The 26671-nt window shown below is 41.9% G+C and overlaps 2 protein-coding genes and 1 non-coding gene across 5 annotated transcripts in view; 1 reads left to right on the forward strand and 2 right to left on the reverse strand.

Moving 5' to 3' along the window:
- SH3D19 (SH3 domain containing 19) overlaps positions 1-19868 on the forward strand; it is an 84498-nt gene extending 64630 nt beyond the window's left edge. For all 3 annotated transcript variants that reach the window (XM_066186152.1, XM_066186153.1, XM_066186154.1), the window contains exons 9-20: positions 1827-1939; positions 4125-4183; positions 6208-6472; positions 7671-7739; positions 9077-9149; positions 9465-9595; positions 11909-11967; positions 13571-13758; positions 14030-14082; positions 14579-14765; positions 15355-15452; positions 16739-19868. In XM_066186152.1, coding sequence (XP_066042249.1) covers positions 1827-1939; positions 4125-4183; positions 6208-6472; positions 7671-7739; positions 9077-9149; positions 9465-9595; positions 11909-11967; positions 13571-13758; positions 14030-14082; positions 14579-14765; positions 15355-15452; positions 16739-16855 — 1412 coding nt within the window. In that variant the 3' untranslated portion in view covers positions 16856-19868. The remainder of the gene's footprint in view (positions 1-1826; positions 1940-4124; positions 4184-6207; positions 6473-7670; positions 7740-9076; positions 9150-9464; positions 9596-11908; positions 11968-13570; positions 13759-14029; positions 14083-14578; positions 14766-15354; positions 15453-16738) is intronic.
- Positions 19869-21814: 1946 nt separating this feature from the next.
- Positions 21815-25394, reverse strand: RPS3A (ribosomal protein S3A). Its single transcript, XM_066186155.1, has 6 exons — positions 25287-25394; positions 24938-25041; positions 23620-23807; positions 23247-23455; positions 22561-22670; positions 21815-21978 (listed from the first exon to the last, which is right to left on the reverse strand). The coding sequence occupies exons 1-6, from the start codon at positions 25346-25348 to the stop codon at positions 21857-21859; spliced, it is 795 nt and encodes a 264-aa protein (XP_066042252.1). The 5' UTR covers positions 25349-25394; the 3' UTR covers positions 21815-21856.
- Positions 22247-22316, reverse strand: LOC136291566 (small nucleolar RNA SNORD73). The gene has a single exon (XR_010721630.1). It is a non-coding gene; the product is annotated as a small nucleolar RNA SNORD73 (small nucleolar RNA).
- Positions 25395-26671: the final 1277 nt, after the last annotated feature.

Genomic DNA, 26671 nt, shown 5'->3' on the forward strand with positions numbered 1-26671 from the left:
ATAAGAGGAGAACAGTACAACTGGGCCAAGGTATAAATGGATATAGTAGGATTTACATTGTAAAGGGGCCATGTAATCTCAGTGCAGTCTTTTGCCATGTTTTTTATGGAGATAAATTATGTCAGGAACCAGCAAAAACTGAAAAGAAAACCCCCAATAAACAAACAAAACAAAATAACACAGATTATTAAAACCCCCCAAACCAGCCCACCTAGCACTACCAAAAAGGGGAGAGAACTTTGAACTCCTTTGAAGTTTTCAGTTAGGATTAGCGTTTTTGTTGGGATGTGGTTAGAAAGGAAGCATTAAAATTCCATTTCAGTTATTACATTTAGAAATCACTGAAAATAACACCTGCCTTCTAGTTCTTGGGATTTTTTTTTCCTCTAGTTCCTTTAATTCTGACCTTAAAAAGAGTAAGGAAGAGGAAGTTAGGCTATCTGTGTATAGAGCAAGATTTGAAGTGGAAAATAAATGTCTCATACTTTTTATACCAGTAAGACATGATAAGAGAAGATTTCTTTTGGAATTACTGCCAGGTATTTTTTTTACTTTTCATCCATCCCAGTACCTTAGAAAAGTGATGAACTTCCCAGCTTTTTTCCCCCATGCCTGATCACTGCCAACACAGTAACTGTGAGCTTCTCCTAAGAATTGAACTGATCCATTTTTAAGCATCAGCAGTGTTTTACATAATAGTAATGCAACAAAGGTGTTGAAAATAAACAACACTTCTCCTTCCTATGTTTTGTTTCTTTGTTGAGAGTAAGTTTCATGAAATGAGCAACTGAAGGTTTTGTTTTGGATAGCATCTCTCCTCTTTTTATTTTTTTGCCATCAATCTATAAATGTCCAGGCTGTCTACATATATATTTTTATGTAAGTCCAAGTTCAGCTGGAAGTCAGAAGAGCTTAAGTGTCTGTAGTTCTTTCTATGAAATAATTTTCTTGATATGCAAACAGATTGTAAAATAGACGACATGGTTCCAATATATAAAGACAAAATGTTTGGTAGATATGCTAGCAAAAACTGTCCAAGTGCTTCCCAGGTTTCAGTGGCAGAGCCATTGAAAGCAAATGTCACATATTTAGAAGGGTTTTCTATTCTTTATTGAGCATTAGGACATCATCACTCTTCCCTAGTAAGATCTGTAGTGTTTCTTCTTCCATGTCCTAAACTTGCTTTGCTCTTTAAAGACTACCTGGCAGCTTCCACCTGTGTTTTCTGTCATCCTGAATTTTGAAACAGGCAATAACTTATTTACTTGCCATTACCTTTCTAGAGATTCTTCCATCCAAGTCTCCTGATCTTTCAGGGTTACTTGAAATAACCCTCAGCTGTTTTCCAGCCTGAAGGATATTCCAGGAGCTGACAGCTGAAAAAAAAAAAAAAAAAAAAAAAAAAAAAAAAGTGAGCCAGTTTAGAAATGTGATGATGGTGTTTCAGGGTATCCAGTAATGAATCTGGCATTCCAAGGGATAGAAACTCTTCTACTCACCTAGTATTCTATCACCAAATATTGCAGCTGAAACCCTGAAACTCTGAAATGACTTGCTGGTGTCCTGAGAGTAAAGTGAAGATCCATTGTGCAGGATAGGAAGTACTCCTGAATTCAACCTCAGGGTTACAATGTTCCCCTCATGTCCTTTTTCTCTTGACTGTTCTTTAAGTGGTTCTTCCCTTTGGCTGCTCTGGCTTTGAGGAAGGAAGTTGCATTCACACAAAAAATGCCCCAGACCAAGGTGGATTTCTTTACCTATTGTTGATCCACGTAAGGAAGGTATTAATTAGACTTTAATTTGGGATTTTTCTGGGGTTTTTACAGCTTTAAATGACATCCCACACAGCCCTCCGCCACTTCCTTCTGAAAAGCCTATCGGGAATGCATCCAATATCACAGTGGGAAAACCCAGCAGTGGTGACCTAGTGAAAAAAGGGGTAAGTTAGAACTGTTTTCCTGTATTACAGCTTTGTTTGCTTTTGTTAAAAGATCTCTTGTGATCCTCAAGCATTTGTAAAGTAAGTTGTTTGAAGAACCAGAAGATGAAAACAACTATTCAAAAATATAAGGCTTTTTTCTTATAATTCTGTTCTCTAATTAATTAGGTAATTTAGACTGCTGTCAGTTTTGAAAAGCACTCTGTTGATTTTACTAAACTTTGATCACATCTACCTTCAATTTTCTGTATTCATTATCTGGAATCAGGATATTCTACAACTTAGTGTCAAAAGCAATGCAAAGTGGCTCAAAGTCCAGTGGGATTTACATGGTGCAATGTTGTCAAAGTACTTTAGAAATTTATGTTTTTTACCTTCCTGCTCACATTCCTCTTGGTGTCTGTGCTAATTTGCAGGCAGAGGAAACTTTTCTGTAGGAGAATGAAGCTTGCTCTTTTTTTCAGCTCTTTCCTTCTAAATGTTTCTGCTGAGTAGAACCACCTATTTTGGGAGTTAAGGCTCTCCTCCTTGCTCCAGAGCACGTACATAATAATGGTAGGCATTGTAGCTAAATGACATTTGACACAGATTTTCAAAAGGGAATTAATATAAACTAGAAAAAAATGGCAGTAAAATTTCCAAATATTGAGTTTTCTGATGGCAAGAATGGCAGAGAATCTTATGAAAACCACAGGCAGCAAAAAGGTCAGATCAAATTAAAAGCCCTTACTACATGGACGCTGCCAACAAATGCCTGTGTAGCTACCTCTGCTATTAAAATAAAGGGTATTAAAACGTTGTGATTGAAAAGGCTGTTCAGAAAGGTTCCACCTTTTCTGGGTAATGCTGAAAAACATAATTTTTGAAATAAGACAATAAATTACATTATATGCACTGGAACTCCAAAATTTTTACAATGTCATCCAGGTTATTGTGACAGGCATGTATAAGCTTCAGAGGATGTTTTTTAAAAAAAGATTCTATTGAATCCACTGGAACATTGAAATCCTATCTTTGGAATGGTAAGAACTATGCTTCTAAAGCTAGTATTGTTTGTCAGTGGAAGTGATTAAACAGCAACAGCAAAAATTGACTATAAGCAGCAGTTGGCACAGATTTCTTCCTTTTCACACAGAAGAGGAAAATTTTTGATATGAGGATAGCATCCTCATCTGAAAGTGGCAGGTTGTTTTCTTTCTAATAGGGTTGTTTAATCAGAACATTAATTTGGGGACTCAGTCAAGGGTAAGATTTTGTCACAATATATATCTGTGTGCTATCTAGGTGGGAAAGATCACAGAAATGGTTTATGAGTTTCAAGCACATTCAAGCCCCTAATTAAGTAAACAGGACTGTTCAGACCTATTTAGAAATACTGGTTCAGAAAGGGTTCTTTTGAACCCAGATTCAGCACTCTGATTTACAGTGCTGTTCCAGAAGCAGCTGTGCTTGTTCCGCAGAGCTGGCAGAACTTTCTGGCACTGGGATGAAAATGAACAGCATGAGGCAGTAAGCATGGTCACTTGTGAATCCATCACTGTGGTCCAAGCCCTTCAGACATGGCACATGTCCTCTCTGACTGCTGTATAGTGGTAATCTCTGGTAGGGCCAGCATGGGCAGCTGGGAGGAGCGATGCCTTTATCTGCCAAAGCAAGATTCACTGAGACTTGTCTGTTAGATCTCTAGCAAACATATTTAGATACCTTCTTTAATGGGAGCTAATGGTATTTGCAAGAGACGCTGTCCTGTGCAAGTTGCATTAATGTCATGTTTTCTACTTTAAGCCTGTTCAAAGTGTTCCATGTCAAAGTTAAATCAAAGTTGATAATGCCAATTCATGTGGGCAGTGTAATTGTACATTTGTACGACTCTCCTGAAATTGGCTCCTATGTCCTTACTGCCATGTAGAAGGAAAGGAGGGGCTGGGTCATACTTAATGCACAATTTAAGCTGTGTTTCAGGTAGTAAATCAGGTTATTTACCCTCCATATTTCCCTCCATGTTCAAAAACACTTTAAAATGGCAGAATGCCATGTTGCTTACTACTTTACTCCCAGACCTCCAGAAATTCTTGTTTTTCATGTCCTTAGGATATAATTTAATATAAGAATTCTATAATTTAAACAAGATTTTTTATTTTCCTTAGGTTTAAAGAAATGTCTTTTTTCTTTTGAATGGTTGTAGGAGTTGGATCACTCAGAACAGAGTGGTGTGCCTCAGCTAGAACCTCTACTGCCCCCAAGGTGAGTGTGGTTCTTCAAAAGCCCTTAAAAGTTGTGTTTCTGAATTAATTTCCGTAGTTAGTCTCAGTGTAGACACTAATGACTCCAGCCATAGCTCGATAGTCCTGGTTGGGCACTATGCTCACTTAAGAAATTGGCAGGACCAAGTTGGTAGCTGTTTAATACTTGTTTATACATTGTGGTATGAGCAAGGAGATTATAGGGGAGCAGCTGTTTGACTTTTCAGCTAATGTACAGTGGCTGCTGACAGTCATTCCTTTCTTAGTATTTAACCTTTTCACCCACAGCACTTGCACTTGTGGTGGGCTTTGGGTGGTGAAGGAATGGAGGTAGCAGATGATGCTGCCCTGAAAAGGGCAGATGCTGGGCCAGCAGCTTCCCAGAAGCACTGCCTAGTTTATACACTTCAGACCTAAAATGCAGGTGGAAGATCACTGATAATCTCGGGGTTTTTTATTCTTGTGAACCAAAAAGAAAGAACGTCTGCAAGGGCAAAAGTTGCTGGACCAGCCTTTAACTCATGTCCGTCAATGCCAGAGGCACAGTGGATGGAGATCTGGCATTGACTAGCCAGTCCACTGTGGGTATCTCAATGTTTGCATTCTAAATCTGTGAGTTTGAACACAAGAGTTTGCTCTGTTGTGTTAGGACAAGAGAATCTTTCTGTTATTGAAATGAGTCTATCAATAATAGTAAGTATTAATTAACAGGAAAGATGTGGATGTGCCGTAAGGAAATACCTCGTTATTGCTCCTAACAGGCTTGTTCCTTCCCCACATTCAGTTTAGCGTAACATTCCTGATTCTTATGAGGGTCTCTGGGACTGCAGTAAATACTTTGTCCTGTCACTCTTCTGGTCAAATGGATTTTTTTTTTTTAAGTAAGCAGTAATAATTCACTGAATTGCTTGTTAGGGTCTTCTTGTTCAGTTGAGTTGCTTTAAAGATGTGTGGGTTGGTGTGTTTACAGATTTAAAGCAGTTTAACTTGGAGTATCCCTTTTTGTCAATGTTAAAAGCGCTTAGTTTTAATACGAGGCCAAGAAAAGGGAGAGCTGGATGATGAAGAGAAGTGGAAATTTTTTTTTAAATTTAAAAATTGTTCCATACTCAAATATAATAGAGAAGTCTTATCAGGAGCATTAGTAGAGCACTAGTATCATCTCGAGTGATGGGTGACACTCATAAAATATATTAGAATGATACTTCAAAGATCCACCAGTGCACACTTGTTGGGGTTGATAATTATTGCAGGTCTATGACGATTGCATGTGAACAAATAATTTTGCTGAATTACATTACATAAAAAAAGAGAAACAGTTGTAACAGAAACTTGCAGTAACTGGTTGAAGATATCCCAATAACAATCTGTATTTTTGGAATATTACTAGTAATATTAATTGCTACTAAATATTACTACTGTTACTTGCTAGTCTCTGATTTTGGTTTCTAGACTGCTGATCCACTAGTAAGAGTGTGGGACCTCCAGCATTGCCAGAGAACCTGAGTGTTTTCACCAGTGTTTTCTTTCTTTCTTGCGGTAGACATCTGTTGCATAAAAATGGTAATTCTGCTGTTGATGGCAGTGTGCAAAGTGGTGTAATATGTCATGAGTTTCATCAGGGTCACTTCAGGTAAGTGGCATCCCAAGGAATGGCCTAGGTTGTTTCCTCAAGATCAGCTTTCACAAAAGCTCTCCAATAGCAGAACTTCATCCTGCAGCAGCTCTTTCTAGAGGTGGATTGCTGGAACAAATCCTGCTTATTTTGTGGGCTCCCCAGAAAGCTGGCAGGCTGTTGGTGAGCAGACTTGGAAATACATAGTCACGGGATCTGTCTAAAGACTTGATCATCTGGTCCCAGTCAGTATCTGAAGAGTTCATGTATTCCTGAAAAGTTTCGAATACTACACACTGTATAGCCCAGGTTATCACAAATATTGTTTCCTTACCGAACACACTGTATCTAGGATGAGGTGGCAGGCTTATTAATATGCATATTTCTCTGATGGTTTGCATAATTTTTAGGCCTGTGGATGGAAAAATTGTACCTGCTCGACCTCCCCCACCTAAAAGTGTTCCTGGAAGGCCACCTCCACCAAAATTCTCTGCAGCCAAGACCTCCTCCCAGAAGGATGTTCTTTCACGATCCAGTTCTGACATCGCTTCTGATACAAAAACCAACAAGTTCAGGTTGGGACCCAAGAGAGCAAAAAGTGCGGTCTTTAAAAATCCAGATCCAGCATTACCTCCTAGACCTAAACCAGGTCATCCTCTCTACAATAAATACATGGTGAGAGTTGAGATACTCTAAGTACATTGTCTTTATAAAACAGTGCTGGTTAAAATAGTAGAGAAAAAGGTAGTTAAAGCTACTAAAGTAAGTTAGTAGCTTTATGTGGCTTTCAAAGTGCATCTATCAGTATAATCTTCCCTAGAAAATGCTTGTAGATAAATAGTAGTAAGTCCTGTAAGGCAATACTGGAGAAAGCAATAAATACATGTAAAGTATAGATCTATCTATGTGATGTATTTTGGTGTATATATGTAATTATATTATATATAATGCATAGCTCTTGGGGTTTCGGGGTTCTTTTTCCAGTCACCAGTTCTGAATTCTTTTTCAGTAAAATGATGCTGAATAATTGCGTTTGTATATTGGTTTATCCATGGATATCAAAATCCTAAGGGAAATTGAGGGAGCATTGGAACTTACAAAGTAGTTGACCTTACTTAATCAAGCTTGCAAAGAATGAGGAATGTAACGTTGGTGATCTTACATTTTCATCCTATTGATGCCATCCTTTTTCATTATAAAAATGGTTTTGGTATTGTATGTGTTATTAGGGAATTTTAAATACAAATAGATCAACACTGCAAATAAAATCAAGAAGTTCTTTCCCCAGAAACTTGAAACTGGTCAGTGACAGAGCTGGTGGCTGCTTGAACCAGTGCTGTTGTCAAAAAAAGCAGCCACGCAGCCATAGCATGAACAGCATCAATATTCCATCAGTATGAAGTGGAAACTTTCTGTTGCCACCTTTTTGATCTTTCACTTTTGCATTTAGAGTTTTGTGTATATGATTTTTTTTCTGTAGAAGATCAGTAGTGATTCCCTGCCCCAAGGTCTTACTGTCAATGAAAATTTCCTCCCAGGGTGTTTTTCTAGTGCCCTCCATGACAAATGAGTATGTTTCTGCATCAGGTTGTCTTTCTGAGTATCTTGTACTCTATGGTGTGATACCAGTTAGGTGTCTAGGACACTTTTAAAGGGGGTGACACCATCTGAGTTTCTCAGAGTGGCAGTTCATATCACCAGCAGTCTGTCCTGAATGCCTTCCAAAGAAACCTGTCTTCTTCCACTAGACTCCTAATTTCCTGTAGTAGGTAGTTTGAATAGTTCCATCATCTGACTATTATCACTTGCAATGAAAATTTGACGTGCTTAGAAGTGAAAAAAACTTTTCCATTTGCCCCTGTTTCTCTTCAAGCTACCTGTGCCTCATGGAGTTGCCAAGGAAGATTGTCTTCCCAGGAACACTGGAGAACTGTCCGGTAAGGTAAGGTGCTTTTTTCTGTTGGCTTAAGTATTCAATGAACAACACTCCTGTTGCAGTAAAGTATCAAATGTTTTAGTCTTCAGAGGTTACACTGAGAAATGTAATAGTGATTTATTAAATCCTTGTTTCTGTAATCAAAACAAAACAACTGCCAAAACAAAACCCAATAATGGTGATTTGCCTCATAGCACAGGGACATTCAGCTTATGGACCAGAGCAAGAGTAATTACTTGGAGTGCCAGAAGGGAGAGGAAACTGGTGAAGTTCCTCTGTCTCATAGGAAAATAATCACTCCCTTGGCTGAGTATCTGAGAACTGAGCAAAAGATAAGCGAGTACTTTATGAAGTGCTGTACATGATACATCAGTGAATTGGCTTTGACATATGGACTTGAAAGTATTTTTTTCTCTCTGCTTCTACAGATCCTGACTTGATGTTAGGACATGACCCTATTAATGTTAAATAGCTGGTGGAAATTATAGCAATGAGCAGCCTTTTTGACTATTATCAGAAGCCTACATAGCTGAAATAGATTTCTGTGCAGTATGTTGTTTTCTGTTGTAACTCATATTACTCTGGTCTTACATTTGTCTACCTTGGGCTTTTTCTGTTGATTTTGGGTTGGTTTTTTGTTTTGGTTTTTTTTTTTTTTTTTTTGGGGGGGGGGGTGTTTTGTTTTCGTTTGGGGCGTTGTTTGTTGGTTTGGTTTTTTTCTCTACACTGTCATTGTATCAGTACAGCCTAAAAATTCCTAGTGGGTGGGACAGAGAAGGTGGCTCAGCATTTTGAATATAATTTCTCTTTCTGAAGATGCCACAACAAAACTGTCAGCTCCCCTCAGTGTAAGATAGTGGCTTCCTTGCTTCTCTTGGAATGTTTGTTGGCATATGTGCTGTCCCTGCTGAGAGACATAAGAGTGTGCTGAGAGAGAGTTGGATTGGGTGTTCCCTTGAGCAAGGAAGAGTGACTGGTGGCACACAGTACCAAGCACCAGTGCAGAATTTGTCCACAGCCCTTGCAATGAGTGTTGCTATCAGTACTACAGATTTCTGGCCCACAAAGATAGCTGAGGCTTTTTCTATACTTGGAAAAGTTGCATGCCTTCCCTTGCTTTCACTAGCTCAAAAGAGTGATTTTGGTGAAATGTATTCTTGTTTACACTGGCAAAAGGCTTACAGAATTCAGACCTATAGTTGTGTGACCAATAACCATTTCCTTCTGCAATACCAGAACAATTCCGTGTTCAAAGTCAGAAAATTAATTAAAGAGTACATAACAGAGAATCTGTTAGTATCTTCATGATTGATAAACTACTTGCATTTATTTGTTGTTATCAGGATTCAAACCACCCTCCAAAAGTTTCTGACACAAGTGCACCTCATGCTCTAGTCCTGCATGATTTTCCTGCAGGTAAGTAAATGTGAATATTCTGGAAGCATGTTTTACTTCAAGACTTTAAAATAGAAATTTTCTTAGAAATTAGAGCTTAAAAATGGTGTGGAAGCTCAGTCTGCGAGGTGTGCACATAGAGTTGCTCAAATCAGTGGGTTAGCTGTAGATGGGTCAGTCTTTCAGGTAAAGCTGTTTGATTTATCAGGTAAAATTAAGACTTTTTAAAAACTGATTCTGTTTTTTTTTCTTTGGTATTTGTATTAAGAAGGTTTTACTTAGATAAAATCAGTGAGTGTGGCAAGTACTGTTAACTGAAATGATGTTGTCTTACAGAGCATGCTGATGACTTGGACCTTCGTTCTGGAGACACTGTTTGTCTTTTGGAGAAGATTGATGCCGAGTGGTACAGAGGAAAATGTGGGAATCGCACAGGGATATTTCCTGCCAACTTTGTTAAAGTGGTTGTATGTAGGCTTTGTATACATTGCTACATAAGATCCTTTTGCATTTGTTTTCTGGTTCTATTTTACTAAGACTCTTGTGTGTTTAACTCCATTATGTGTTTAGATAATCTCTTATCCCACTGGCAGCACGGAAGACTCATCAACTTGTTTGTGTGGTGTTAGAAAGATGCTTGATTTGGCACAACCAGCTTGTGTTATGGGGAGTAATTTGCTGTCAGTTTAAAGCCAAGTGAGAAAATCATTGCCCTTACCAGCTTCTCTTTGGAAACATAGTTTCTCAGGGTCCTCAAAGCTGATTATTTTTTGACAGCTGCATGTCAGAATCAACACTCAGTAAAAGATATTTGTGCCTCCCCCCAGCTCCCCATCTTCTGTTATTTTCTCGTCCATTGAACTTTGGTGGAAGCACCACTTTTTTAGCCATGTAGTAAACTAGGTCAGAGTAGCAATTTAGCAAAAAAAAACATGTTGGTTTTTTTTTCTTCCTACAATATTGTTTTTTCCAACAGGATCAATTTGCCTAAATGGTTTTCTAAGTGGCTGCGCAAATGGTTGTGCTGGCACAGTGCAAGGAGATTGTGTTGTTGCAAATGAGCAGCTTAAAGCAATCCTGTTCCTGAATGTGACACTTGACAGTGAGTGGAAGGCAAGAGACAGGTGCTGTTTTGAAGCCCAATGATTATTAATTTAAAAGGGATACAGTATAGTTCCCTGTAGTCAAATGCTGGGTCAAACCTTTTGCAAGCCTGAGTCTGAGACTGAAGTCCATTTTGTGACAGTGGAAAGGGCATTGGGCTGTCCATACCAGCCATATGGACATGGGGGAATGCCAGAGTGACACCAGGGTGCTGGGAAGATGCATGGCTTGTCACTAAAGACAGGAAGTATCTGTGGCAATACTTCCTGGGCCAGCACAGCTGGCAGAGCCCTGCTGCTGTATGGGCAATACCAAGGATCTGGTAGACATCAGAGAGGGTAGGGTGTCTGTTTAGTTTGTAATGGTGGTATTGCAGAAAAATTTTAGGATCTGAGAAGTGCTGAAGAGTAAAAACTCATAGTTAGTAGTAATGGAACCATGCTTCATTTACTTTCACAAGAAAGATTTGTTAGCTAAATTGATTGGCTGCTTCTACACAGACCAACAATTCCATTTAAAAGCTCTTGCTTCTGCTGATAGCTAATGAAGAAAAGATTTTATGTTAAAGCAGTGGAGTGAGTATTTGGGATAAAATTCAGCATTGATACAGACAGATACAACTTCATAAAAGCTAGGGAAGATGCATTTCTATTGAGATGTAAAAGATGCCCTTTGAGGGCAAAAATCTTTTGTTTCAGAATTGTTTTTTTTAAAAAAAGAAAAAAGAGTGCAGTACATGAGGCTAATTTACTTGAGTGAATTCTCCTATTAATTCATGTCAGATTTCATCTTGACACAAGGTCTCCATGCAATGCACTACAATGTGTTTTACAATATTGAGCTGGGTAGTAGCTTGGATCTGGACACCTAACAATAGTACATAGTTATGACTTCCCATAGAACCTTCAGAGCACCACAGATACCAGCTCCTTCAGCAAAAGCAGTGCAGAGATTATTTGTCCTAAAAGGCATTGTGATTTCCTCAAGTGCTTCACACAAACTAATGAAACATTCCTGTTGATTTTATGGGACCTGGCTGATGTAATAGTGAGCTGTAACCCAAAGCTCCTCACCAGGGCCTCTCAGCTCACAGTCCTGTACATCTCCTGGACATCCTTCATGTCACACAAAAATACAATTGAAATCCTCCTCCAAGTGATAAAGGACTTGAATGTTGTCTGTTTGATATATCTGCGTATTGATTTTTAAGGTGTACTTCTCCAATTCAAGTGAGATTTGTGAGATGTGTTTTTTGTTTGGAGAGCAGTTGGCTACCAAAGCACAGAAGGGATAAGTGTAAACAGTAGTTTTGTCTATTGTGGTATACTATGCTAGTAAATAATTGAGAACAATTACCAGTTGAGAATTGGGATCTAAATTCAACAACATGTAGTAGCATCTAGTCACATATTCTGTCAATCAGCCATGCCACAAGTAGAAACAATAAACCAGCTTCATAAAACAAAACATTAAATATTGTTCCTTGTTTGCATAAGATTAAAAAATGAGAAAACAGGCATAAATTTATATTAATGTGGTCATATATCAGAGCATGACAATGATTACAGAGTGTCACACATCTGAAAAACAGATTATTTTAACCAGTTTCAAATTTATTGTGGTTAGTTGCCATGAGCTTGTAATGGAAGATGAAATTTATTTTATTGTCTTAATAGATTGATGTTCCAGAAGAAGCCAACAGGAAAAAAATACCCTCTTCATCACAATCTATCAAGTGAGTCAGATGAATCTTATTTGCCTTCTCTTTATGTTGATTCACAAGGAATGAAAAAGAAGTATTAACTTGGGAGCTGGGGCTCTCTGCACTGAAGTTAATAGGGTTAACAATTTATTCACCAAAATGTATTGTAAAAATTAAATTATATGTTTCAAAAACCTGAATGTTTAAGATGTTTTATTAAGGCTCATATTTAGGTATAAAAAGACGAAACCCATACTTTCATGAAAACTGGTTCCAGAAACCATGAACCAATCTAATTAACTTCAGCAGCACTATACACTCCTCTCTTTGCTCCTGGCCTTGCTGCTTTCTCCCAGTGTCCTCACAGGATGGAACATGGTAGGGCTCCTACTCAGGTGAAAAAACAAGATACAATGGGACAGAACATAGAGGTACTTTAAGCAGAGAAATCTGTCTGTCCTTAGGGTGTGCAGCTGTACGGGTAAATCCAAAGTTCCCCCCAAATTATCAAATGAATTGCCAGCACTTTCATTTCTGATTTTCAAACAACTTGTACTAGTATTTGTGGGGAAGAAACGATTTTTCATGCTATTTATTTCTCAGTGATGTTTACTGGATTTGGTAATCATTCATTCCAGGAATTAAAGCAAATTCAGGCAGAGGCAGGAGCAACTAGTGTCATTGAGATCATTCAGTTGTTCTTTAGATTAACCTTGGTTTGTCAGGAACAAAACTTTATTTTAAAAAGCTGCTTCTGCAGCCAAGAAAGAAAAAGAAAGTTCTATCTCTATCCTGAAAGACACATCTTTGCAAAGATACTGAGTGGGGGATAGGGGTGAGAAGCAAGCTTCTTACTTTGTGCACTATGAATATATAGAAAGAATTAAAGCCTATTACTGCTTTTTTTCCAGCATGGCATTTCTGATTAACAAAAAAAATTCTTAAGTTTATTTCTTAAATTTAATTTATTAGGTTCTTAAATTATGAAATCAATTTAAGTCAGGGGAAAAAACAATTAGTTTCTTTTCAGTACTGTACCGAAGTATATAAAATTTATCAGATGCATTGATGTTTCTTTCTTTGATAAATAAACTTTTTCCCTTATAAGATTATAGGGATGGATTTTACAGAATAAAGTATTTTAAAGTAGATAAAAACTAGCTTCTTCCTATGGAACCTGCATGTATTTGAGACAAATGTACAACACTCAACCCCCACCCATGTTTGATTGCATCTAAATGGGATGCTAGCTTAAAAAATAATCAAACTCTTGACAAAATTGTATCAGGACACTTGCCTGGATATAGGCAAAGATATGAAACTGGATAGGTGACCCAGAAACAAGGGGGTTTATTGTTGCTTGGAAGGGAAATAGGGTCTTTTGCAAAATATTGTAGCAGCCAGCAATTGGGATGCAGAAATGGCATCTGGCTCCTCCAGACTCTCTACTCATCCTCCTCAGAAAGCAGAGATGAGAACCAGGGCTGGTGCCCAATTTTCCACCTGTTCTCTCTTCAGTGCATTTTTTATCATTTTAATTAAAATATCAATGCATATATTGAGCACAATGGTGTCTTATTATTAAGTGGACAGTAATAATAAAGAAACAAAGTAATTTTCTCTTTTGTTTGTTCAGAGGTCCAAGATGTATAGCACGATTTGAATACATTGGAGATCAGAAAGATGAGCTCAGTTTTTCAGAAGGTGAAACTATTATCCTGAAAGAATATGTAAACGAAGAGTGGGCCAAAGGAGAGCTCAGAGGCACGTCTGGAATTTTCCCCTTGAACTTTGTGGAAGTAATTGAAGATCTGCCTGGAACAGGTAAGAATATGTTCACAAAAGTCTTGAAGAGCATGGTTTTGTACTTAATGCAAATAGGTAGCATATAGGAGAAAATTCCAAAAGGACAATGATTGCAGAAAGGAAGTAAAACTAGAGGAAAGACCAATTAAAAAAAAAACCACAAAAAAACCCAGTAGGACTTTTTAAGAAGCTATTCTTAATAATGACTTCAAATATCTAAAATCTCTGTCGTTAGTAGCATTCTGAATAGACACTGCTCCTATTCTTAAGCTGTGCTTTACTTATCTAGGTACAGAAGCAGCAATGAAGAATAAGGTAGAGGTTTCATCTTCCCTTCCTCAGGTAATAAAAACCTTATAGGTGAGGCCCAGAATTTATGCACAGATTTACAGAGACTCTATTATTATGCGAGAGTAACTGCAGAACCCGACACCACTCCCACAACACACAGTGCTGCGTTGTCACAGCCTCAGTTCTGACACTTGGCCTAAGCTGATTGAATTCAGAGCTTCTGACAAATTAACATTGGTAAATTTTTAGCCTTTGTGCTGAAGGAAATTCTTGTTAGTTCTATTTTAAGTATTGCTGCAGTGATCTAATTTTGAATTTATTAATCCTTTCCCCTGCCACCCGAGATAAAAAGGAATGTGGCTGGGCCTAGATGAAATTCTGTGGTGGCAATTGCTGAAATGCCATTCTAGTCTACATCTGCAGCAGCACTGTTGTATTGGGAGGGTGTCGGGACACTCATGTTCTGTACAGCTGCTTTCAGCAGCATCCATCAGCTTTTGGGCTCCATTCACACTTCTAAAATTAATCCATCTCTTCTGTTGAACAGAACAACAGACGCTCGGTAGAGTGGTGTGAAGCGCTTCATGATTTTACAGCAGAAACCAAAGATGATTTATCCTTCAAAAAGGGAGACTACATCCAAATACTGGAGCAAGTAGATTTGGAGTGGTATAGAGGAAGACTGAATGGAAAGGAAGGGATTTTCCCAGCAGTTTTCGTTCAGACATGCTCAGGTACAGTGCTCCTACTATATGGCAGTTCATTATTTCTTGGGTCGTGCCAGTCATGACAGCTCTAGCAGAACACAATGGCATCAAGAAGTCACACACCACCAGAGTCTTTAATATTCTAAAGCTAAACTTAAGTTTTGAACCACCTTCTCTAATAATGGCAGTATAACGTTCTAGTAAGTGAGGTAAAACAGTGTGGGATGTTTTCCAGTGTGGTTTGGGGACAGGCAAAACAGGCCATTGAGCCACCTTTAGGAATAATTCAGGAGTATTGATGCTGCTTCATCTTAGAGCAGAAGGAGGGAAAGTCAGCATTTATTATGTGTCACCATTGGGAAGTTCAAGGTAAGTGAGTTTTAAATTTAATCTGCTTAGAAGCAGAACTGTGAGACTGTTTAATACTATAAAATGAACTGGTGGCAGTAGGGTTTTTTATTCCAGTAGGACAGTGATTTGTTACAGCAGTAGCAATAACATTTGGACAACTTGTAGCACAGCAGCAGGGAGAAAACACAAGAATGACAGGAAACTTCTTCAGAAACAGATTTATTTCACTCCAATGCAAGTAACTTCTCTTGTCCATATTCTGTAGCCAGGGTAGAGCTGTCACAGCCTGGAGGACGGAAGAAAGGAAAAGCCAAAGCTCTTTATGATTTTCATGGAGAAAATGAAGATGAGCTTTCCTTCAAAGTAAGTACCTCCCTTAGACCCATTTCCTAGAGGTTTCATCCTCCTAAGGAGTGCTAAAAAATAGGGTTCATCCACTGTGAAAACAGGTTTTAGACAAGAAAGATGAAGTGCATAGATATTAACAAAGATATTAAAATACATAGATATTAACACATTTGATAAGTGGTCTCTCTAAAAAACATTTTTTCCCTTATCACTCCTGTTTCCTATGAGCAAAAGTCTTCATTAAAGCACTGAAAAGTGGTCAGGAGTTGCAGAATTCTTGACTTCTCTGATCTAGTTAACGAGACAAGATAAACAAACCTTATTTTGCAGTACATTCAGTTCCTGATTGGTTGATGTGGTCAAGGGAGCCTCTCTTTGGACTAGAAAGAAAACTGAGTAGGAGGTAAAGGTGAGAGTGCCAGTGCTACAGGAGCCAGGCCTCTAAGGGAAACCCACTATTGCAAAATCTTGAACTGGCAACACAATACAGAGTTGCCATGGCAACTAGGGGAAAAATTAAATACATGCTGGATGCCCAGATCATATTAAGCATGGACAAGAAACAGAGTGCCCTTGATATTCAATCAAATACCTTGATTTAGGGAATCATGTTCTCAAAAGCAAATTTCTGAGAAACAGTAGAATTCCACAGGAGCTGAAACTCACAGTATTTTCCCTTCTAAAACTAGCAAAATAGTTTCAGCATTAGCAGGTTGCAATACTGAAGGGATAGATGATTCTTTAAAGCAGAAAAGGGGAATAGAGGTACTGAAAGAAAGGCCAGTACTTCAGATGAAATGTGCGGCATGGGACAGTGAGAACAAGAACCAGAACCAAACACAGGAGCTGCAATTTACATGGCCATACTGAGCTCTTAAGATTGCCTTTCCTTTTTTGGGGGAAAGTTTCCAAGTGCTAGAAAATACTGTGACTAAATTTAAAAAAAAAAAAAAATCTTTCCAGTGTTTTAAGAAAACAAACCCTGGAAAAACACCCAAACAGTAAAGCAAGGGGCCCATGAGCAGCCAGCACTTAACATACCTGGAGAGCCAAAGCAATGTGAGAAGTTATCCAGCAGTTCTCTCCCTCCGAAGGGGATTTTTAAGCATAGACAAGTATTTAGCCTAAGAGAAACTTCAGCTGGTTTTAGCAAACAATCTCCAAGAGATGTAACCAACAGAGGCCACATCTTACTCCTCTTCTCTTTGGTTAATATTAATTGCTTCTAAATAGGATCAGCACTGCATGCATTAACATTGCACAGTAAGCTGTCCTGACTCACATTACTCCTTCTCTTACAGGCAGGTGACATGATAACAGAGCTGGAATCTGTCGATGAGGACTGGATGAGTGGAGAGATACTAGGAAAATCTGGGATATTTCCCAAGAACTTTGTTCAGATTTTAAAAACACCATGAAGTGCTGCCTTTGTGCTACTCCCTGTGTGTGGGAGAGGTTTTCTACCCTAAAGGCACAGCAAAGACATCAGCAAGTGTTGATAATCAATGTTTTGCACTACCTTTTCTAGACAGTCATAGTAGTATCTTGAAGTCGGATAAGAAACTTTGAGTCTTTTGTGGCAGTGTATGTAATCATGTTTCATGAATGCTCAGAGCAAAACAAGCAGGCTTTTTAGCCATTTCCAACTAGGGAAATACTGTGGTGCAACACCATTTTAACTTATATAGCATTCTAGGATGTTTACTCTGGTATTACATTATCATGCACAAAGTCTGCATAACAGAAGCTGCTTTGGCCTTCTTCAACCTTCTTAAGATCCAAACTTTAAAAATTGTTTTAATATATAATTACAGCATTCAGTATGTCGATGAAGTTTGATATTCAGGTTTCATTACTGCTTGAGTTCCACATTAGGAGTAGAATCCACTTGTTTCATGACTTAGAGGATAAGAAAAATAACTGGTATTTTGTAGTAGAAAGGATCAAATCTAATACTGGTAAGAGGGGAAATGGAGAAATAAATCCTTCTGTAGCATCCTTCTATTCTTAGCCCAAGCTGCTCATACAGCAAGATCACACAAGTAATTTTTTTAAAAGTATTTCACCTCTTAATGAATTCTGTTTAAATTGCTGTGAATCATCTTAGACCTTCCTCGCTGTCCTCAAAATATTTGCAAGTACAGGTTTAGCATTTTCCTACTGTCCACTGCTCTTTGAGCACCACTGTACTTTTCTTTCCCAGCTGAAGTTAGCCACAGACAGTGTTTATTGAGCTTTCTCAGATCCCAGCCATGCAGTAGCTGCACTATTCCAATCATTTGCCCCTCCACTCCCCTCACGGAAGTGGAAAGCCAGTGTTCACTCAGTCTGCATTTTATTCGTCACCCAAGCACTGGAACATACTTCAGTAACGCTATTCCTAGCCATAGCATGAAGGATATTACACAGCCTTGGATTTAGTTTTCAGCAGACATAGGATTAGTTTCCAGGTTGTTGCCACATACCAAATATACTGAGCATCCTTATAAATGGTCTGTCGAGGCCTTAAGGAAAACATGCCTGGCAAGAGGTTACTCCAAGCAGCTCTAACCAAGGCACTTGGTAAAAAGTAGCAGCATACTTGACCAAGATGAATGTGATTGAGGCAGTTTCACATTATAGCAACTTCTAGTAGTCAATTCCTTTTTGTAACACTTGGCTTCTTACAAAATAATTAAACAGAATCCGGATTAACTGCTAATTCCATCACACCGGAATAGAAGAAATTATGCCGCAGTTGGTTCTTTCACTGCTGCCAGTATCCCATCCCTTCTGCACTGTATCAGAAAAAGGAACCAGTAGGCTGACGAGTTGCTGCTCCAGAGAGCTGCAGGTCACTGGGTATTGAGATACCTTCAACAAGACTTTCCCTCATGGGCTTGGCAGTTCAGGTGGCTGAGGGGCCAGCAGTTGGAGGTGGATGGAGGCTGGAAACCACAATCATCCTGATGGACCTCGAGATAGTTTTGACTTAAGTGACATCCTTGCTGACAACTTCACTGGTGTGAGCTCTGAGCACCACAACTACCTGCTGCTGTGAGACTGGTGTGCAACTGGAGCAGGCTGGGGAGGGTGGCCGTGCCCTCCCTGTGCACTGTGCTCTGGTTACCATCACAGCAGGCAGGAATAGGCACAGCCAGAACTGCAGACCTCCCCCAGCAAGGAATGGGCATCCGGTCCCAGTGGGAGATGGGAGCTCACCTGAAGCAAGCCTGAGGGACCTGCAGTGCAGACATGACCTCAGCACCATTCACTCAGCAGTCACTGCTAGGCCACAGATCTTGCAAAGACAGACACAGCCCCCCCCGCTTTGTGGTGTGTGTTTAAACCACACCAGCACCATTCACACAAGCGGGGGATGAAGACCACACAAAGTTTTCATGAGCTGAGGAACTGGACGTCTACTTCCATTAGGGATGAGCAGGATAAACAAAATGCTGAATTACGTGCTGTTTCTAGAAGGTTGGAAACACAGAATGGCTACAGCTGTTACTCAGTTTTAGCAGCCTCAGCAAGCCTGTCCGGAACTCAATCATGTGGAAGTCCACAGCCAAGGACAATCCTTCCCACTCTCCCAAGTTTTCCTCCTAGGACATTCTAAAAGTTCTCGCTTATTCCAAAAAAAGTCGTCTCCTAGAGAAATCCAAGGAATAGCCAGGTCCTTCAAAGACATACCGCACCAGTGTGGTGGTAGATGAGGCTGAATTATACGATGTTTACTTACTCTTTGTCTGGCAGTTTTCTAAGGTTTTGATAAAACTCTCAAAAGTAGAACTGATTTTTTAGTATTTTTTTTTTCAATTTCCTCTTTTCCATTTTTATAACTGTGTCTCGACCGGTTGTTTTTGTAACTTCACTGAATGTTTAAAGTCAGTGCCTGTTCACTGACAAGACCACTCTGCTGTATGTAATCTCCTCCTCCTTCCCTGTGGGGCAGGGCAGGGGTAGCAGCAAGGCCTTTTACTCAGAGCACCGAGTGCCATCTAAGGGCTGCTCGCATGGCTGCAGGCAGCTGCAACGGCGTCTGTGTGAACGCCGAAGCGAGGGAGATGCTCGGCTTTTCCAGGACAGGATTTCCCTAAGACAACGCCCAACAGCACCGTGAGACCGCGGCGTACAGATGGCAACATAAAATTCCTAAAGTGTACAAAAAAGCCGAGAATGAGGCGGAGTGCAAACCTTAACTGCAACGTAGGAGCAAATTTCAGCTGTAACCTTGAAACCCAGCTAGATCTCCATGCATTAGAATCAAAGCCTCACTTACCGAAATATTTTGTTTGACCCATTCTCTGGAAATATCTTCAGGAAGATGTCTTTGTTCTGTGTACAATGAACAGTGTCCTGAATAAACCTTTGTTAAGTCCAGTAAGTTTGTTATGGTACCTCTGTAAATTAAGAATGTATTTAACCAATAAAAGTTTTGTAATTAAATCATGAGGGCATTTTAATTGTCTTATGCTCTGCAAAGATGAGCTTTCCGGTTGACAGTGTGAGATCTCATTCTGCTTAAATATTTAGCCTAGCTGCAAAGTAACACCCCAGCCCCAGACAAGTAGTCCAGACCCCTCAGAGAATCTGGATGATTTTAACAGGTTATTCAAGCCTTTGGACTTGGGTGTGCCTCACACACAGCACCTACAGAACCGCCAGCATTTTGCTACCTGCAGCAAGCAGCTGTCACCACAGGTTATCACATACACACTCTGTGGTTCTCAATGAGACAACGCTGTGAGGAAGACATGGGCTGATCCTGCGGGTCATTTAGGTGTGCTCTGCTGATTGCTGCTTTCATACTTCATGATTTTTCAGCTGGTATTTGTTGAGACAATACAGAGGATGCACACTATTTTCCTTCCTGCTTTTCCCTCACCTGAAATCACATCACAAAGCCTACATTTACCTAGAACGCCTACATGGCAATGCACTGTTCCAAACAATACATTTAAAAGCCTGAAAAAAACCCAAGTTCTTGTTCTTTCCCCAAATGCTCTCGGACTAACTTTTTGGCAACATACAGAACTCAGATATGCAAGTAACAAATAAAACCTGACAGCTTCAAAAATGTGGCTGTCTGGGATTCCTGGAGGCAGGCGCCACCTGCCTCAGCAGTACAGATGGGAAGAACAAAGCAACATGATTCCTTCCCCCTGTTCCAGGGTTCTGGGTATTGTGCACTCACTACTCTTCTTTCCAGTACACCAAGTGGAAAAATCAGAATATTAAAACTGTAACTTGGAATCACAAGACAAAATCACATCACTTGCAGCATTTTGAAGGTCACAATCATTCTTCTCATTTTGCATACTGCTTGATCCCAACCAGAACTATCAACTAGGAAAATGTGAAAATCCCTGACAGGGTACAGTACAGCCTTCATAGGTAGCAGGGCCCCGCTCCTCTTCCCCAGCAGCTTTGTTGGAACAGTAACATTTTCACTGTTTTCCTTTATTTCTTGTCCTAAGCTCTGTGACAACTAATTGCAAGAGCCACCACTCTCAGTGAACTCTGCAATCTGCTCTCAGGTTTTAAATCCCTAACTTACTAACAATTTAATAGGACCAAGTCTAGGTTTGTTGCCTTATTCTAAACAAAATATGTCAATTGCCCAAAAAACTCATTTTAGCCAGAACAAATAGTCTTTCATTTTTAAGCCAACGTAAGTTGAACAAGCAGCAAAAATGCCCTTAGATAATGGAAAACAGTCTTAAAATTACGCCACAAAACATTTAAGAGCTTTGTCTTCAGAACACAGACCACTGCCTTTTTAGAGAATCTTTTTCCCCCCTCAAGTTCCACAGGTTCTCCATTACGGTCACCCCTCAGTTCTGACAGGATAAAATCCAACACCCAACTCCACCGCTTGAGCCATTCTGGATTTCTGCACTGCTCAAAATTAATGCTGCTTCCATCACTATAATTATGACTTTAACACCTTCAAACACCTTCTGAGCACCAGAGACCACAGCTGTCCCATGAGAGGCTGTATTAAATTACCAAGAAATTTAAACATAGGCACATTTTCTGAAGCAAGTAATCTGGATAAAACTGTAAGACTTCCCAGTAATACCAAATTCTGACCCAGCTTTCCCTGTGCAATTTCTGCCTTCCATGTACTCTTCGAGGCACCTCTTACCAATACAAGCTCTGCACACATACACAAGGTTTCTCTGGTGAGGACTAAAATTACTGGGTAAAACCAACAATAGGGAATCCACAAAACAGACAACCCACCTTCTTCCACGCATCTCCACAACAACTGGAGAAGAACATGAGTACTTATTTTTTTTAACCAAGGCCATAGGTTTACCTTATTGAAAACTCCTCCACACATCCAGTATCAATATTGTCCAGTAGCAATACAGGCAACCAAGCATTAGTTCTGTATATTAAAACCTTTTATTTTCCACCAATTTTCAGTTTCACACAGACTCTTGCACGGGCGGCTCATACCCATCAGCTCGCTCTACCTTAGTGCCTGCCTCATCCCCAGAGGGCTTTCCAGCACCGCCACCTTCACCATGCAGCTCCATCAGCTTGCCCACTGAAAAGAAGCAGTGACAGAAACGGTGAGACACAGACCTGTCCGAACAGTTTTAAATTGCTCAATTACTCATCATATACAAATTAAACCACCAGAACACTTTCTGTAGGTAGGACTAAGTCCATTGCAGACAGCCCATGCACAGTGATGCTCCGCAGTGGCAGTCAGACAGAAACACGCAGTGAAATACGGCCATGCAATGGAACTACAAACCACACCTTTTCCTAAAAGCATCTGGACTCAAGAGCCTACTGCTGAATTACACGGGAATGTCAGAAAAAGGTGAAATGGAATCATTCCACATCATCTGGGACCGAAACATTTTGTCATCATTCATTCCCAAGGCAAAGCTGTTAAACGTTCAGCAGCACTTCCAGGCGAGAATTCAAGAAGCTCCAAACTGCACGCTCGCCGCTTGGCTTTCCATCCTGGAGGCCACACATGGGGACAAGGACTCACTGTTTCCCTTCCACAACCACTTAAGCTCACTGACCCTGCTGTAACATCTTTATCCAAAAGCAAACACACTTAAAGTAACTCCTTTCCACAACCTCCTCCAAGTGCCTGAGGTAACAGACTCACATTCGAACTTGGGCTTCTTGAGCATCTTCACCTTGCGGACATAGACATCGTGCAGAGGGTAGATGGACTGACAGGCCTTCTCGATGTCCTTGCCAATGCTGTCTGGGATCCTGAGGAATCAGAGCACAACAATGCTAAAAGTTCTGCCTGCTTCTGCAGCAGCAACACAGGCTAAAAAAAATCCTTAAGAATACAAAATATTCTACAGAAGTTTACACCATCACTTGGACAATTTTCTTCAAGTACAGTTAGATTCTAAGACACCTCCCTTGCAATGTCAGAAGGGACACAGCGCAAGTGTGCTCATTTTGAGAGCAAGAATGCAAAACTTTTGGAACCAATCGGCACACTTTGAAAACTTTCTATCAGAAGAGCACAGAGCATTCACAGCTCCAACGGATCAGAATTACAACTTTAGTCTGTAGAAATGTGAACCACAAATCTTCTGGAGAGGGACTGTACATTTATGCAAACGTGACAGCGGATTCAGGTCAGACAAGATGCAGAGAGTAAGAGAAGCTATTTGCAGAAAAGGACGACTGGCTTTTCCACATGAGGGGCTCCTTGTCTGGCCTCTGACAAACAGCTCAGGATGCACCAGCACTCCCCAGGCACCCAGCAACAACCAACCCCCAAAGAACGATGTAAACTCTCGGGGAGAAAAAGAGAACACAGCCAAAGCTTACAGCTTATTGACAACTTCCTTCAGGTCGTTGGTCTGCACCTCCCGGGTCATGATCTCCATCATTTTCTTGCGGATCTGCCGGACCTGCTGGTGCTGGGCATAGGAGGTCTTGCGGATCTGGTTGTTGCGCTTCTTGGTGAAGCCCACGCAGAAGAGGCGCAGCAGGTACCCATCCGTGGTTTTGACATCCACGTGGGCTTCAATCATTGTCTGGAAGAGGAGGCACTGAACATTTACCCGCGCACAGCACAGGCTGCCCAGCCCCACACGCCCGACGCCGTCTGATGCCGCTCCAAACACGGCTGTGCCAGGCCCTGGCACTTCCCCCCTCCCTGCAGGCACCGGCAGTGATGCAGACCTTGTTCCTTACACACCTGCCACTTTTTGACCATGGAGCACATTTTGTCCCGTGTGAGGTCCATCCCATGGAAGTTGGTCAGACAGTTCTTGCCCTGAACGTCCTCAGTGATGAGTTTAAATTTGCGGAAGGCGACCTCATCGTTCTGCAAATCAGCCAGGCTCACCTCAAACACGCGGCCCTTCAGCCCGTCAGAGGCAATTTCTGTGTGATGCACCAGAATAAAACACCTTAGATCAACATTACAAGCACGTCCTTCAAATCAGATACTGAACTCCTGCCGGAATCCTGGTCTCTGATGTTTTCTAATGGTGATCACAGAGCCAGCAAGGTTGGAAATCTCTCCCTTTGGGAGGAATCTTTTTAAGGTAACAGTATCCAGGTGCGGGATATAAAGAGCAGCACACAGCAGATTCCACCACGTGTGATAATCTGGTTTGTTTCAGATATAAAGGGTTACAGAGTATTTGGAAATTATGGACAGTAATGAGAAAACTACGCATAAAAAGCCCCAAGTGCTCAGTAGAGATGAAGCAGCAATGAAGAGCCCTCCTCCAACGAGGAACCATTTTAACAAGACTGGCTGGTTCACACGTCGTTTGGCAGTGACCCTCATTTTATTTGTTTCTCGTGTTACAGTTCAAAGGAACAATCATCATCCTAACTTGGAGTACAACCAGCAGAGTATCATAAAGCTACTGAGCCCTTCTGCACGGCTACACTTCCAAATATAGGGTTATTACCTCTATCCAGACACCCCTGCATTCCTAAGAGAGGTCTCCTCTTCCCAAGGTGTGCCACATCATATAAAACCGAATTTACCCTCCAGTGATACATCAATGCTCACATCAAGTCAAAAATTATGGCTCTAACCTTTACCCCAAACCTTTAAATTTCAGAGATTTCAGTCTTTTGATGTGCTGCTCGTTATGATCGTATTAGGACTAAGGTCTCCCGTGGCACTGTCCCACATCTCCCCCTGTGACAATCAGAACTACTGCTTATGTCTTAAACTTTTTCCAACTCGCCGGGTTACCACAGGAAGAGCTCATTAGAAACCTCGAGCCCTTCCTTCCATGGTTTGCCATTCTTGTACAAACAAGGGCCCAGCGTATGACCTTCCCTGCAGCTAAACTCATTTATTTAAACAACTCGGTCAACTAAAAAAAAAAAAAATCTTCTCAAATCATCCAGCTTTTTTAGCTTCCAAGATCGTAACAGTACAAGCCAAACGCGTTTTTCAGCAGTATTTCATCCAGGAAGTTCTTTAACCGCTGAAGCCGGCACACGGAGCGAACACAATCCCCTGTACCGAGCCAGCCCCAACTACTCACTCGTTCCTTGAGTCCTGGTGACAAGCGTCTTCCCGATGTTTCGGATATTGAACATCGCCGGCGCTTTGACATCGTACCAGTCCTTCTTGGAGAAAGGGTCGACCCTTGAATCAAACGAAGAAGATTTTTAACCGACTTTCTCAGGCCGGGCTGCAGTAAGACCTTCCTCTCCGAATGCCCGCCGCCGCTCCTGCCGCGCCGGGCCCACGCCCGCTGACGCCATGACAGCATCGGCCCCGCTCCGGCCGGGCCGCCGCCGCCATCCGCCCCACATCCCCGCCATCCCGCCGCCGCGACGCCCCGCCCGGCGCCCCCGGGCCCTGCCCGCCCGCGCCCCGGCGGCCCTCACACTTTCTTCTTGGCGCCCTTCTTGCCGCCCTTGGTGAGGCGCTTGTTCTTGCCGACCGCCATCGCCCGGCCCGCGCCGCGAAAAGGGCGGAGCCCGCGAGCTCCCGCGAGATTATACGAGACCGACGCTCGCGCGAGACCTGCCCGAACAGGGCCGCCTCCAGCGCCGGGAGCGGGAGCGGCCCGCCCGGGACGTACCACGGCGGGACGGGACCAACTGCACGGGGGGGCGGGGGGAGCCTTGGCGCAGCCCGTGCCCGTGAGCGCCCCCGCCTGGAGCCCTGCGGAGCGCCCAGCCCGGCTCGCCCGATCCCCGCGGAGCGCCCAGCCCGGCTCGCCCGATCCCCGCGGAGCGCCCAGGCCGGCTCGCCCGATCCCTGCGCCCCGGCCCGGGACTCGCGGCCGGAGCGCAACGTCGCGCCGGAAATGGGGATGCCCGAGCGGGGCCGCTGTGCAGGCGGGCAGAGCCACAGCGACGGCGTTCGCTGCACTGAGTGTGCCCGGGCGAAAGGCAGGTGCCACCTCCTGCCCATTGTGATGTCTTCGAGCTGAACTATCTGTCCCCAGGCTGAATCTTTCACCTTTTGTAAACGTAACTGATGTCGTCTGGTATTTTGTACAATGGAAGTTGCTTAATGAAGAACTTCGTATTTCAAGCATCACGTAAGAGTATGTCCTACAAATAAATATGCATCGATAGACGAGGAATATGCATTAGACAGACGGGCTCATGTAAATTTAATGTATTTAAGATGTAACTTTTTACCCCATGGTGTGTTTGATTTGTCAAACCTCCACCTTGCATCACGTGCAGAATAAACAAGGTCTCCTGTCTAAACTAGACTCCGTGTTTTGAGAGCTCCTAAAATCGGCAGCTTTCCCAGGTCTTGGGGCGCCAAGGGGGCAACCAGAAGTTGGTGGTCTGGGCTGCCCCAAATGCCTCGGCCGATGGCTCCTCTGCCCACCGCACAGGGCAGGAGGAGGCTCCGCTCAGCCTCCCTGCATGGGCAGGGATGGGACATGAAGAAGCAGTGCCCAGGACAGCGCCAGGCAATTGGGACTCCCCTGGGACAAGAGGTGACCGCAGGCTGTGGCTCACCAATGAGCCTCACAGCAGCCTCTGGCAAGGATATGCCTGAGGCTCTGCCAGGTAGGATGGGATCCAGCACAGGTACCTGCACCATGCCAGCTAGAGACAGCCCATTGCCAAGCATCCAGGCTTGCTCCTCCTCCTGTGGACGCCATCCCTTTTGTACCCACACCAGGACAGCGGAAAGCAGAGTGTGTCCGAGGGTCATGATGAGAATCCCCATCCTCCTTCCATGCCCAGGGGCTGGGTATTGAGAGTCAGCAAGGGGACTGTGCTGACCTTTCACATCTGCAATG

Source organism: Chamaea fasciata, unplaced genomic scaffold, assembly GCF_029207755.1.
Source record: "Chamaea fasciata isolate MVZ Bird 193981 ecotype frontalis unplaced genomic scaffold, bChaFas1.0.hap1 SCAF_6, whole genome shotgun sequence".
NCBI lineage: Eukaryota > Metazoa > Chordata > Aves > Passeriformes > Sylviidae > Chamaea > Chamaea fasciata.